The 13,080-nt window shown below is 40.1% G+C and overlaps 1 protein-coding gene across 1 annotated transcript in view; it reads left to right on the forward strand.

Moving 5' to 3' along the window:
- Window positions 1-12,215, forward strand: part of ABCD2 (ATP binding cassette subfamily D member 2) — a 35,583-nt gene extending 23,368 nt beyond the window's left edge. Inside the window, exons 7-10 of the mRNA XM_054399682.1 lie at window positions 2,754-2,899; window positions 7,974-8,058; window positions 8,765-8,890; window positions 12,005-12,215. Coding sequence (XP_054255657.1) covers window positions 2,754-2,899; window positions 7,974-8,058; window positions 8,765-8,890; window positions 12,005-12,215 — 568 coding nt within the window. The remainder of the gene's footprint in view (window positions 1-2,753; window positions 2,900-7,973; window positions 8,059-8,764; window positions 8,891-12,004) is intronic.
- The last annotated feature ends 865 nt before the right edge of the window (window positions 12,216-13,080 follow it).

The raw sequence follows: 13,080 nt of genomic DNA on the forward strand, positions 1-13,080 counted from the left end.
AGTGTTAAGCTACTATGCCTTTGAATTGGCATACACCTCTCTTTAGGTCTAACAGCTCAGTGTGAGTCCTCTGTCTGGAAAGACAAGTGACTGGTGTGTACTCCAACATGTTTTGTAGCACCTACCCCCTTCTCCCTTCCCAGAGCTAATTGCAATAAAGAGACAATATCATTTGGCCACATTTGCTCTACCTCCCCTTATGATTTATCTAATATTTTCCCAACATTGTACACAATGTCATGTGTCAGTAGGGTGCTGGGGAATTGTCCATACCACAGGCTTCATGATGCAGCTTGTGATACCATCTTTCTTTAAAGCTGGTACTTCAAAGGGGAAGTCATAAGTCTTAGGGATCACTTGCTTGCTACTATCAAAATGAAGTTACAGCTCTGCAGAGCCAGGCACTAAGTAAACCAAACAAAAATGGGTGGTGCAATGAAACCATCAAACTAAATGAAAAAAGGATTTATGATGACTTAAAATGTCTCTTTGGATAAATGCCTTGAAATTCCAAAAACTCAGACAAGAATCAGTAAATTTTCTTAGCTTTCTGGAGCTTTAAAAAAGGGTTACTGACCATAAATTCCATCTCTCCAAACCAGTGTAGGAATCATTTTTTTCAGGGAGCAGAGAAAGAAAACAATTACAGAGCTATTACCTCCATGGCAGAGGAGTTGCTTTTGGAGTCTGTACAGAGTGCTTTCTTTGAGACTTGGACTCAGACACTCTGGATGAAAGGAAGAGCTTTACTAGAAATCAATTAAATCCAGTTAAACTCAAGTATTACTTCAGGACAAAGAGGCTGTTTCTCTTATTTAGACTGCTAAAAATTTAATGAAAACAGTATTTTAGCGAGGAGCTTACTGGCAAAGCCAAGATTTCACTGTTGCTGTATCCAGTTACCCATATGTTACTTAATGTCTAGGTATCACACTGTGTAACCTCACTTACAGTAACAGCTGATGCTTAACAGGCTTTAGTATATTTGACTTTGTGGCACCTATGGTAAGTAAGGAAGTTATTGTCTTCAAGTTATCAAAAGAGAAATCTTGTTTAGTATGAGATTATGAGAGTTTGATGAGATGTTTGCAAACTTTAGCACTACAGAAGTTAGTTATCTAATTTAGTTGTCTGGGCTCTGTCCCCTTTTGAGAGAGAAAACATGCCCAGAAGGCAATCCATCCCCACCAGCTACACAGGTGGCCCTCTCCATTGTCAAGATTTGGAGCCCTAAATGAGGCATCTCATGATGAGGAAGATGAAGCGTTCCCTCAGAGATATGAGTGGTTCCTTGTAGGAGGAGGGAGGCAGAGCATGCTCTCCCACCTCCTTGGACAGATCTGTAACCATGAGCCATTCTTGCTCTCTGCTAGTTAATCAGTACTTGCTATTCTACTGCAGACTGAGATTTTCTTTATTTTTTACAGGCTAGGTGGGGAGAGCCATGCTTAGTATTACTGATATGTTTAGATGGGAGACAACAAGGAAAATACAGTTGTACCAGGAAGTGGTGCTAGTGACCCGATAAACAGCATGGCAACAGTATCCTGGCATGATACATTGCCTTCCCAGATGTGCTGTAGGTTAAATCTCAGAGCTGCAAGTCATTGGAGGATCATATTTCACAGCAATAAGGTATTATACTCCAGACAAATTATATGATAGGTAACTCTGTCCTCCTTGCCCTTACCTGCAGCTTCACCTAAATTAAATAAGTCTTATGCACAGCCTGATTTAAACTTTTCTGAGCCCAGGTGCACTTGCTGGCTTCCTGTATGATAGAATGTATCTTTCTGCTTCACAAGAAATCCTTAAAACAAGAGCAGCAATAGAGATGGTCAAATAGATGTGTCTTAGATTGCCTTTGCTTTCCTAGCCTGAGTGGCCTGGTATCTTTTAGAGATGTGTAAAATTCTCTTTTGAACTGCCTTTATTTAGAGACTAGGAGAATTTTTGGGGCCTGAGCTATACCAGAGGCTGGGCACAGTCTCATTATGGAGATTGCCCATAGCCATTGCAGGGGCACAAATGTAATTGAGGACTTTGGCTCCAAAGTAGAGGTAGCTTGTCTTAGTAAGACAGATGGTATTACCTGGTCTGGGATTGTGGTGATTCAGAAGCTGCTTCATGTACCAATTCAGTCTTGTGCTTGGCAAAGGAAAGCTGATGCTGGGAGGTTTAAGCTGATAACTTCTCTCTTGTATGCTGTTTGGCAATTCAAAAGTGTTACACTGGATTCTAGAGCCAGTTCCCAGTTCTGCAGTCCAGAGTAGTAGCGTGCAAAGAAGTCTTTCAATGCCGTCCTGCCTGATTTGGATGTCTTGTGCTGCACCATGGGAGTCTTTTCCAGTTTGAACTGCAAGATTTTTGTTTAAATTTGCTTTTGGCATGTGAGTGCTTGATTCAGCTTCTAAACCTCTAAGTGTAACAAATCTTGAATATAGCATAGCTTCCCTGATTCCAAGTGAAAGTATTTGGAACAGGCTATGAAATAGAAGGTTATTCTGCCTGATCTGTCATTTTGTTTTCATGCTTATACTACCCCTGTTGCTGCTCTATAATCAGCTGTTGTGGAAACAATACATTCTCCCTAGGGTAAACTAAGAAAACTATTCATCCACAATGCACCCACAGATAAATCCAGTTTTACTAAGGTGGTGTTTAAAGCAGTAGGCTCTGCTCAGAGAGCATTGGCAAGATGTGCTCACTTGGAGCCAGCTCCAGATTACTGGTTTCTCTCTATTGCTTCTCAGGCCCTACATGTCCATTGGAACACTACGTGATCAAGTCATCTATCCAGACTCAGTGGAGGATATGCATGAGAAAGGCTACCAAGACCAAGATCTGGAGAGTATCCTGCATATGGTTCATCTGTACCACATAGTTCAAAGAGAAGGAGGTAAGTTGGATATTTTTGTAACAGATTTACAAAATCCGTTCTTTGCATGTGTGTCTTAGTGTGACTGACCTTTTCTTACTGAACCGGCAAAACTGAATCCAGACCTTTTGTGGCTGTGGGAACTGTACAAACATATGGTTGCTGCTCCTAGTGCTAACAGAAAGAGAAGAGCTAAGGGCTCCTCTCCTCACAGTAAATTCATGCCTGGGCTGAACATCCTTATTCTTTTGTAAGCCAGTCTTTTTATGGTATTGTGAGATCACTGACCTTCCTTCATTTTCTTAGAATGTCACTGACTGCATCGACTCAAAAGCATGTGAATGAAAACAGAGTCAGGTCTGTATTCACATCCCTGCTTTGTGGGATCAGCAGGACTATGTGACATGAGAAGGAGCACCTGACACCACACCACCAGGGTGAATGAGTTAAAAATAACCAGATGACTCTGGCTGGTAGTAGTGTACATTGCAGAAGAACAAGCAGATGTGTTGGAATGGGGAGCTGGAGAAGGAGGAGGAGTGGCAAGAAGCCACTGTAGAGTGTGCATTCATGGCCTGCTGGTACTTGTAGATGCATGAAAAACACATGAACCTCAGTGGCCAAAGCCATACCCCCAGCAGTCTCTGAAGGTACAGCGTTGTGGTTTCTAACCATGCAGCTGGAGTGTGTAACTGATTATGGGGCAGTTACTGTGCTCAGCATACAAGATGCTGTTGCCTAGGGTCAGTGTTCTGAATTGCAAACTAAAAGTCCAGGTGTGGATCAGTCTCAGTCTACTTTCTGTGTATTTCTTGCTGATCCCATTCTATCTCTTCTGCCTCTGAGACATGCACAATTAGTATTCACTGGTGTTTTTATTAAGGTTCCACACTTTGCACACTGTCCAAAAGTCTACACAAAGAAATATTTTAAAAAAGAAAGAATTAGGCATTTTGTGATCTAAACTGACTGAAGTGGGCAAAGCCGGAAAACTGGAGGAGAGATTACCACATACCAGGAAGTTTTTAGGACCATAATACACTTACTTGTTCACTGTTCTTAGGGCATCTGCAGAAGACAATTGAAAAGGCAGGAACAGAAAGGAAAACCATGACATATGATTTGACACATTACATGGATTTCATGTGATTACATATTCTTTAGAGCTCTGCCAGTCTGAGCCAAAGACTCCTTCTTGTGTTTTGAACCAGCAAACAGTGAAAGTGAACAACTGAAATTTTTGCTTAGACGTAGCTGGATTATTTTTAATTCCAATTTTTATTTTATTATTTTACTTCAAATCACATTTTTAAATTAAAATTGTTTCTATTAAAAATAGAACTTTACATTGCAAAATAATGAAAAAATCCATATAAAGCTTGTAGAACAAGGGATTTGCCCCAAACTGTCTTTTTCCTTTTTGCAAACTACTCCGGCGATTGATAAACACTGTCATTTTCCAATAGAAAAATTCCCACCAAGTTTCTATTTATATATTATATATGCCTTTTGAAAAGGTACTGCATCTGAAAAAAAAAAATCTCTGAAACTATTTCTAGTTACTTAGATTCTTGTGGATCTGTGGTGTATATTCATGCTGCTGATGTCCTGTCCAGGCTGCTGGTGTCCTGTCACATGAAAGGAGCTGTGAGTATGAGTAGCAGCATGCTCGGTGTGTGACCAGACCTGTTGGGGCTGATGACATTACTGAACAAGTTCAACCTGTTTATGGTTTCTCAGTACCCCAGATTATAATTACTCCTCATTATTTTGCACATTTGTCATACCTTTGGATCTTGTCCAGGGAACCATTGTGCTAGGCTACAGATAAACACACAGACAAACACATTTCCTCTCTCTGAGATATCTTCACTTGGTCATTTCCACCCTGGATTTTGTTACTGGTACCAGCAGTCACTCTGAAGTGCTCTCCTGGATTTTCCAGTGGCTCTGAAATCCTGCAGTGTCATGCTGATCTAGGACTCATACAATTGGTGGTCTTTTCATTCCTTCCTCAGCTAAAGATTGCCCTTGCATATTCATCCTGCACAGTGCCCAGGCTCTTTTCAATTATGTCGACTGCCTGGGGGCATACACTGTGAAAGAGGCCTCAATGTTCAAAAACTCAGCAGGGCTGTTCTCTCTGGCTGTAGTTTGCTGCAGTAGCCTTTCTTCTGTCATGAAGTGGTAGCATTCTACTCCACAGAATGTAGATCTGGAAAAGGAACTTTTAAGCATGTCTTTTTATAGCAGCTGAATGCTTTGCAAGAATTCACAAGGATGAAGACTACCAGTGCTACAGACCCCAGATGTAACCCTTTTTCTGTTGTCAAATTTAGCTTGATTTTTCCTTTGGAAAGCTGAGGTAAAAGGATTTATAAAAGAAGTCATGCAAGCCAATTACATGCTGCTATCATGAGGCCATCACTAGTTGCTTCCAGCAGCTGCGTATTTCTACTGCTGTTATCCTGTCCCAGCACAATACCTATGCTCTTTGTCTTACTAGTTGCAAAATGCATTTCTGTGACATCTAGTGTTCATCACATCTACATCAGGTTGTGTGTAATCAAAGGCTATATGTAACAAGAAGCTGGGCAAGGAGTTTGGATTCTGAAAGCCAGGATTATGTTTGTATCTACTGAGAGATTTGTGCTGTGTTCATGGACATGCCATTTTATTTCCTCTGCGTTCATGGTCAAGCTATTTAATTTCTTCATTTGTAAAGTAGATGCAGCTATGGGTGATGCAAGCCACTGCAAATGACCTTTACTGGCCTGTGCCATGTCAGCAGAAAGAGAAACAAGTAGGTGCATTATTGTTAATGCACAGTAGAGGGTCAGTTTATTGTGAATGTTCAGAGGAAATTGTTAAGACATTGGAAAATTGTTTTTTAAAGGGATAATATTAAAATAGATCCTTCTTTATCTGTTGTTTGAGGCATTCCAAGTGGCAAATAGGAAAGTTCAGGGAGGGAGCTATGCAGAGACAAGATGCACTTCTAATATTCAATTAGAATGGAAGTTGAAGTGACCCCAGAGACAACCGTTGTATCCTGGTAAAGTGATGTTAAATCTTACACTTTTAGAGAGAATAATATTATTTTTCTGGCATGATACTGCTTCTTCTTGAACTTCATTCATTTTTGTCTTTCAATAAGCCTTTATAAACCATCTGATCTTGAAGAAAATGTGTGAACACAGGCACTGCTTCACCAGCACACGTGCACACCCACCCACCGCTAGCTCAGATCAAGGTCCATGTGACTCATCTATATTTTCAGCTCTAAAATAAAGAATATAAGCAGCAGCCTGAAAGTTGTCTTCAGAAACATAATTGTTTCTATGGTTGTCGTGAGGGCTATTCCCATCCCTTTCCCTTAGAACCCTTTGCTAGAGAGGACTGCTCCAGGCATGTTACAGTCTTTTTGGGAGGCTAAAAGTGTTGGTGGAACATCACTCTAGCTCTCTGTGTGGCCCCAACACCAGGACTGCTCAGCATCAGCAGCTTTTGTGCGTCTGTTCAGTTTGCCAAGTTCATCCAGGGGATGATTCGATTAATCATTACACAACTCAGTCTTTGCTAGGAGCCCACTTATAAAAAGCACTCTATACGCCCCCATGGGGGTACCCCCTAAGATTCTTAAACAAGAATGTAAGGAAACTGAGGAAAAGCAGTAGGATCACTAAAGGCGATGTTTTTCCGGTGTGTGCATGCCTGGTGTTCAAATCTATCTATATGTGTATGTTAAAAAATCGTGACACTGTATTTTACAAGTTTATGTTGAGAAAATTCTTGGAATTCAGTTAGTGGCATTATCAATTCCTATTTTCATTCACACAGCCTATCACCAGATGCTTCACTGAGGTTTTGTTCAAACCTACCAAGCCCTGGTGTAGCACTAAGCATGGGCAGAGCACTCCCCAGCCTCCTGCACCTTCAGAGGGCCCACTGCTCTCACCTTTGGTCAGGTATCAGAAATGACACAGCGCACACTCTTTGCTTGACCTTGTTTATAGTCTTTTATGGTAAAGGTTTATTTTAAGTTGGGTAGTGGCAAAAATGGACTTTTGGTTTTGTTAATTTTTTAGTTACAGTACTTCTGAGATGATTTGGAAAGATATTGTCCTTCCTCACTTGGTCCCACTCCAGCTGCCTGCCTCATGAATAGATGGGCTTTTGAGAAAAATGTTTTATCAGGTTTCCTTTACATTCACACTCTCGCTTTTCAAAACTTGCCTGTTTTGCTACTCTGTCCGTCCGGACTGTGTGACTGAAAACTTATTTTCAGTAAGGTAATTTGGTGTTTGAAATATTTTGTTAGTGGGAATAGATCATGATAGAGTACTCAGAGAAACACCAGTCTGCCCTAAGATCACACATAAAATATATCACTCTCCCATTGCATGAAAAATCATAGAGTCATAGAATGACTGGGTTGGAAAGGACCTCTGAATCAGGTAGAGGCTGTGTGAAAAATTAAATAACGTGGGTCATATCTAAATACAAGGTAGTGAGAGGTTTGTATAAAAACTCCTGCCTGTGTGCAGTTTTGTACCTTAGCTGCTTGTCTGTGCACACAGAATGCATCCTGGTGTCTGCATCAGCATTTCTGTGGTGTTTGTTAGCACCTGTTCTTTGTCTACAGCAGCAAGTGGAGTCTGTCACTGCTCTTCATGGTTTTTACACTTTGTTTCTTTGACTTTGTTTTTAAATTTCCGCTCACACCTTTCAAGAAGGAATAGCAAACTGTTCTATAAAATCAACATTAAAGAATAAAATTATTAGTTACACACAAATAAAAGATGTTTTTTCAAGGAGGTGGTAAGTAAAGTTTTTTGACAATACCTGCATGACCAAGAAGGTTAAATTCCACTTTCAAAATTGACATATTTGGGACATTTTTCCCAATCAGTATCAGTGGAAATGCATTCAGGTGTTTCAGAAGATATGATCCAGAATCCTGAACTGTCTCTTCTGCAGTAGAAATTGTCTTTATGAGTTTGGTTGCAGATTGCAGAGTTTTTGCAAGTAAAGCTGCATTTTCATAATAAATTTACATTTCCTGATGTGTTGTGTTTGTGTTTTTTTTTTAAAGGCTGGGATGCCATCATGGATTGGAAAGATGTCTTATCGGGAGGAGAAAAACAAAGGATGGGCATGGCTCGGATGTTTTACCATAAGTAAGCATTCTGATTTGTTCTTTAAGTAGCATCTGAAAATGAAGAAGAATTTTGCAGGTTTCCTGTTGTAGTCTGAGACTATACTCTCCATGCAATTTGCAATACAGCTAGATGGTTGCATAGGACTGCAGACCTTTCTGCTGATTCATACAAGCTCTGCTTTTAGTTTGGGCAATGCTTGTTACTTAAGCTTTGCTTTTGGCAGCATAACATTACATTACCTGGATGTTTTTTCTTTAACATGTCAGATACAAACATCTTCTCGGCATCTGTCCCACAAATATTGTGGGAGTCTGATGGACTGCTGCAGGGGCTGTGGGAGTTTGCAAGCCAAGCTCTAAAACTTTTTGGATTTGGAGGCTGCAAGCATACAAAGGCATCCCCAGTCCATAGATAGCAGTGCATAGAAAGTTTCTAAGCTGGCTGTAGCTACTGCATGACTTGCTGACAAGATAAAAAAACATAGAAGGTAGAGCATTGTATACTCAGGTGGACCAGGAAATAAATCCTGTTTTCCCTGGAAGCTGGCTCTGCACCTAAATAATGCAGAGAAACTTTATTTTGTTGCTGGCCAACTCCCAGCTGTAGATGAGAGACAGCTGTCTGGCAGAAACGTCTCTCTTCTGTTGTTCTTTCAATTAAACAACATACATGCAAATAATGTGCAAAATATAGAAGATTAATGTTCTTTATTTGCTTTTGAAAGGCCGAAATATGCATTGCTGGATGAATGCACGAGTGCTGTAAGCATTGACGTTGAAGGAAATATATTCCAAGCTGCAAAAGCTGTTGGGATATCCCTGCTTTCTATAACACACAGACCTTCTCTTTGGTAAGTATGTTCAGGGATTTATCAGGGTCCTTGCTTTTAGCTTTCTGACAGGCAGTGAACTGGCCTTTATTCTTTGTACTAGTTGTTTAACTTCATACAGTTGTTTAATCAGTATCTACTACACTTTCTAAGGTAATTTTTCTACAATTTTTCTACAATAATAGTGATATAAATGTATTTAGCATTGCGGTTGTCTTTGTTCTTTGACATGTATTTTTTTAATATGTTTTTATTTATTAACTACTAATAGCAACATGCAGGTGTCTTAAGAGGCAATTAAGTAGTTCACCACACCATAGCCACAACAGATATCACCAGATTATTCTGTAAGGGTGGCATGTTGACAGATGCAGGGAGAAGATGAGAAACATGACAAGTGGTTAAACTACTTTTTGTTCTTTCAAAGGAGTAATACATCTGGTATTTTAACTTGATTTGTGTCTTCTAGCTGCAGGGTTTGTGAGCTTTCAAAATTTGATTGTCTATTAAAAAAAAAAAAAAGGCATTCTAAGAAACATTCTGTGGTGTACAAAATAGACAAGATTTACAACACAGAACCCTGCTGGACAAAACCGGGGGGCTGCTAATAGCTTCCCCCTCCCTGCTCTCTTCCCCCCTGTACCAGGTAAAGGAGAAGAGCAGACAGTAGCTGTTAGTACTTAACCACAGCAAAGAAAGGCAGTCAAGGTCAGCAAGCCAACAGAAGCACCAGTTAATATCTGCTAGAGTGAAGGAAGTCAAAAAGAGAAAGAGTTAGTGTACAAAGCTAACTTTATGTTAGATATATAACATTATAGTCATGAGGTGTAGGGTGACAGGTTGGACTCGATGATCCCTCAGGTCTCTTCCAACCTTCCTGATTCTATGATTCTGTGATTCTATACCGGACCAATGGGATTATTTAGACCTTATCATTATTTTCCTTTTTACATCCAATGGTAATTTATTTACATTCTATCACTTTCTGTTCAAGATCTGTGGAAAATTTCCTAAGCACAGCCTAAAACTACCACACATTCTAGTAAGGGAATCCCTCAAAGGAAATAAATGTAGTTACTAAATACATAAAGCAAGCAAATACTTTATAGGACAGAATGACATCAAGACGGTGTAAGCTGACATTAGCAGACACTATTTGTTCTGAACTCCTTGATCTCTACAGTCATATTGTTTGCTTTTTTTTAAAACTGATGACAAAAATTCCATTACCCATCTGTTGCCTCAAAGGACAGAGATTGTCTCAATGTTCTCTGAAAAAGAAGTTTCCTTAGCATTTCTCGTTCCCCTCTGTAGATAACAGCAAAAATGTCTTTTATTGGATGCGGACCTAGTTCTTAAGAAATACTCCATCAGTATTCTGATGGAAAAAAAGCTTGTCACATAGACATTTAATTTTTAAAATAAATTACACTTAAAAGTAGTATTTAATTTTTTTACAGTTCAACATTATTTTAAAACCACTGCATCTGAGAGCATCTCACCTCTAAATAGTGGTGATTTAGAGAGAAGTTATGGAAAAGAACTTGTGAGAAAGATCTTTTTAGTTCAGTTTCCTATCAACACTTCCCAATACTAGTGCTATTCAGGAAGGTTTGGAATTGTCTTGTAACCTCCACAGAATTACTGAAGTTATCAGATTTGTGGGGTTCTGGGGAAATAAATAGAAGAGTAAGAAATAAGCCTTTAATCTAGGTATGCTTCCACAGGGACTGCACTATATAGACACAAGCCTGGTTCATGTGCTCTTTTCTCCCCCTCGAGATTATACCAGGAAATACTTTCTCTTTTAACCAAAACTTTAGCTATTTTCCTAGACCACAAGTATTGGACACTTCAATCAACTGTCCTAGCTCCCCAATTTTTAATTTTTTTTTAAATAGAGTGATAGGTTAAACATCCGGTGTCACAAAGAATAATATGCAAGAGATGGTGAGTAAAAGCCTGGAATTGAATCTCTTTTGAGTTCCATGCATTTATTAAACTGTCATGTTCCTTGGATGGGATTTATAATGACTGCTTTATGATCTGTCTCATCTTCTATAATTTATAGTGATAAATTACACAGTCATACCTGTAGCTCTGAGGGAGCTCTCTGCTCTTCCTCTTACACCTCCCGATAAACGTCTTGTCAGGTCTTGACATGTGCACCTTTGAATATTTTTGGTGCATGCACTCTGACACTCACTGAACTATCTGCAATTTCTACAGAGATTTTTTTATTTTGACCCCTTGCAAAGGGAATCATGTTTTAGGACTAGAGGTTTCTTAGCCAGTATTATAAGATGCAGGAGAACAAACTCCTTTCACTGTCCCTGGAAGTGTTAAAAAAGCTCGTAGACATGGCGCTTCAGGATATGTTTAATGACCATTGGGGTGTGAGGTTGATGGTTGGGCTTGATGGTCTAAGAGGTCTTTTCCAACAAAAACAGTTTGGTGATTCGATGCAACTTAGGGTAATTTGAACAAACTAGAATTTTGTCAGTACCATCAGGTGCACTGTATTGCCTGAATGTATCTTTTGCTAAGGAGGCAAAACATCTCTCAGAAAACCAGGTAAACAAAATGAACATTCCTATGAGAGTAGGGAGCCTTGTCTGCTTCTGCTGTTCAAGCTCCTTGAGAAAATGGAGCCTGACAAAGTTGCATTGAAGGTAACTGTAACCACAATGTTTCTAAGAAGGAGGCAGAAAGAGAGAGGCTGCCATGTTGGCCAGGGACAGCTGATGATGAGGTAACCCTGCTCAACTCTTTCTGCCACATCCTTCCAGCATCACTGCAGGTGAAGGCCTTGATGAACCTGACAGTGTGGGCTGCTGGAAGCAACAACCCGCCCAACTGGGAAACCCATGTTGGTGCTGATAGTTTACAGCTTACATCTCACTGCTGAATTTCACTAGACGGCCTAGGAAGATCCTGGTGACAGGCTTTGAAATATCCAGGTCCTGAATGTCCTGGGATTATGAGTCAATGGAAAAGTCTTATCCTGTGATCCAAAAGTGGACAATTCTGGACCCTGAGAGACACTGCTGAAAGGAAACATGGATATCCAAATTTGCATGCAAAACGAATCACCTGTTCCATGAGCCATTGCTAACATTTTGATTTCTACTGCAGGAAGTACCACAGTCACTTGCTGCAGTTTGATGGACAAGGCGGCTGGCGTTTCGAGAAGCTGGACAATGCTGTCCGTTTATCGCTGAGTGAGGAAAAACAGAGACTGGAATCCCAGCTTGCAGGAATTCCTAAAATGCAGCAGAGACTGAATGAGCTGTGTAAAATCTTGGGAGAAGACTCAGTGCTTAAAACAATGGACGAAGAGGAATAAATAATTTACAGTTCATGTTTTTAAAAGTATTTTTAAAAGCATTACAAATCCAGACATTATCCTTTGCATGCATTGTAATAGTGGCTTAGAGCATAGAGAAACACAGCCAACAGAAAATAATGCTCTGAATGCTCTGTAAGACTTTAGCATTTTAGTATTAAAGAAGAAAGGGGTTGAACTGTGAAAAAAAAAATAAGCAAGTGCACAAAGTATAAGATTAGTCCTTGCAGCTTATGTTAATTCCTAGTGAAAGCCCAATTCACTGCAAAAAACTACCAACGCAGTCAGGTTTTGTAGGTGAATTTTTGCCTGATACTTGGCCTGCAGAATGTGCTCTTATACCAGGTCACTGCGTGCATATGATATGCCTGCTACGCAGAGCAAACCTGGCATGAAACTCAGGCATGGAGCACGATGGAGGGTGAGTATGCAGATGCATGCAAAAATCTCATTTGGGTATAAGAAACATTCTTTCAGCCTATGTAAAGCCAAACGCTTATTCTACTACTGAATCGCATACACACCTTTACCTGCATTTCCATAGGAAATAACATAATAGGCTGTCAAGACAACTGTCTGAGCAATTCACTGCCATCATGACAGAGAAGCAGAAACGGAGCTAAACATGTAATATACCTGTGCTGTACTTCATGCCATCATGCATATCTGCAGAGGCTCTTTGCCTTTCATGATACATCATTTCCTTTGGAGGATTGTTTATGTCCCCTGTTCAGTAACCTCTGGTGGGGAGGGGATGAAGTACTGAGCCTAGCATCAAGTGACTTAGTTTTTGCTTGGCTAAGGCATTTATCTGCTCCATGGGTCTGATCCAGCCGGTGTCCATTTCTGACACCGTTCCTCTGTT

The sequence above is a fragment of the Indicator indicator genome, chromosome 3 (genome assembly GCF_027791375.1).
Source record: "Indicator indicator isolate 239-I01 chromosome 3, UM_Iind_1.1, whole genome shotgun sequence".
Taxonomy (NCBI): domain Eukaryota; kingdom Metazoa; phylum Chordata; class Aves; order Piciformes; family Indicatoridae; genus Indicator; species Indicator indicator.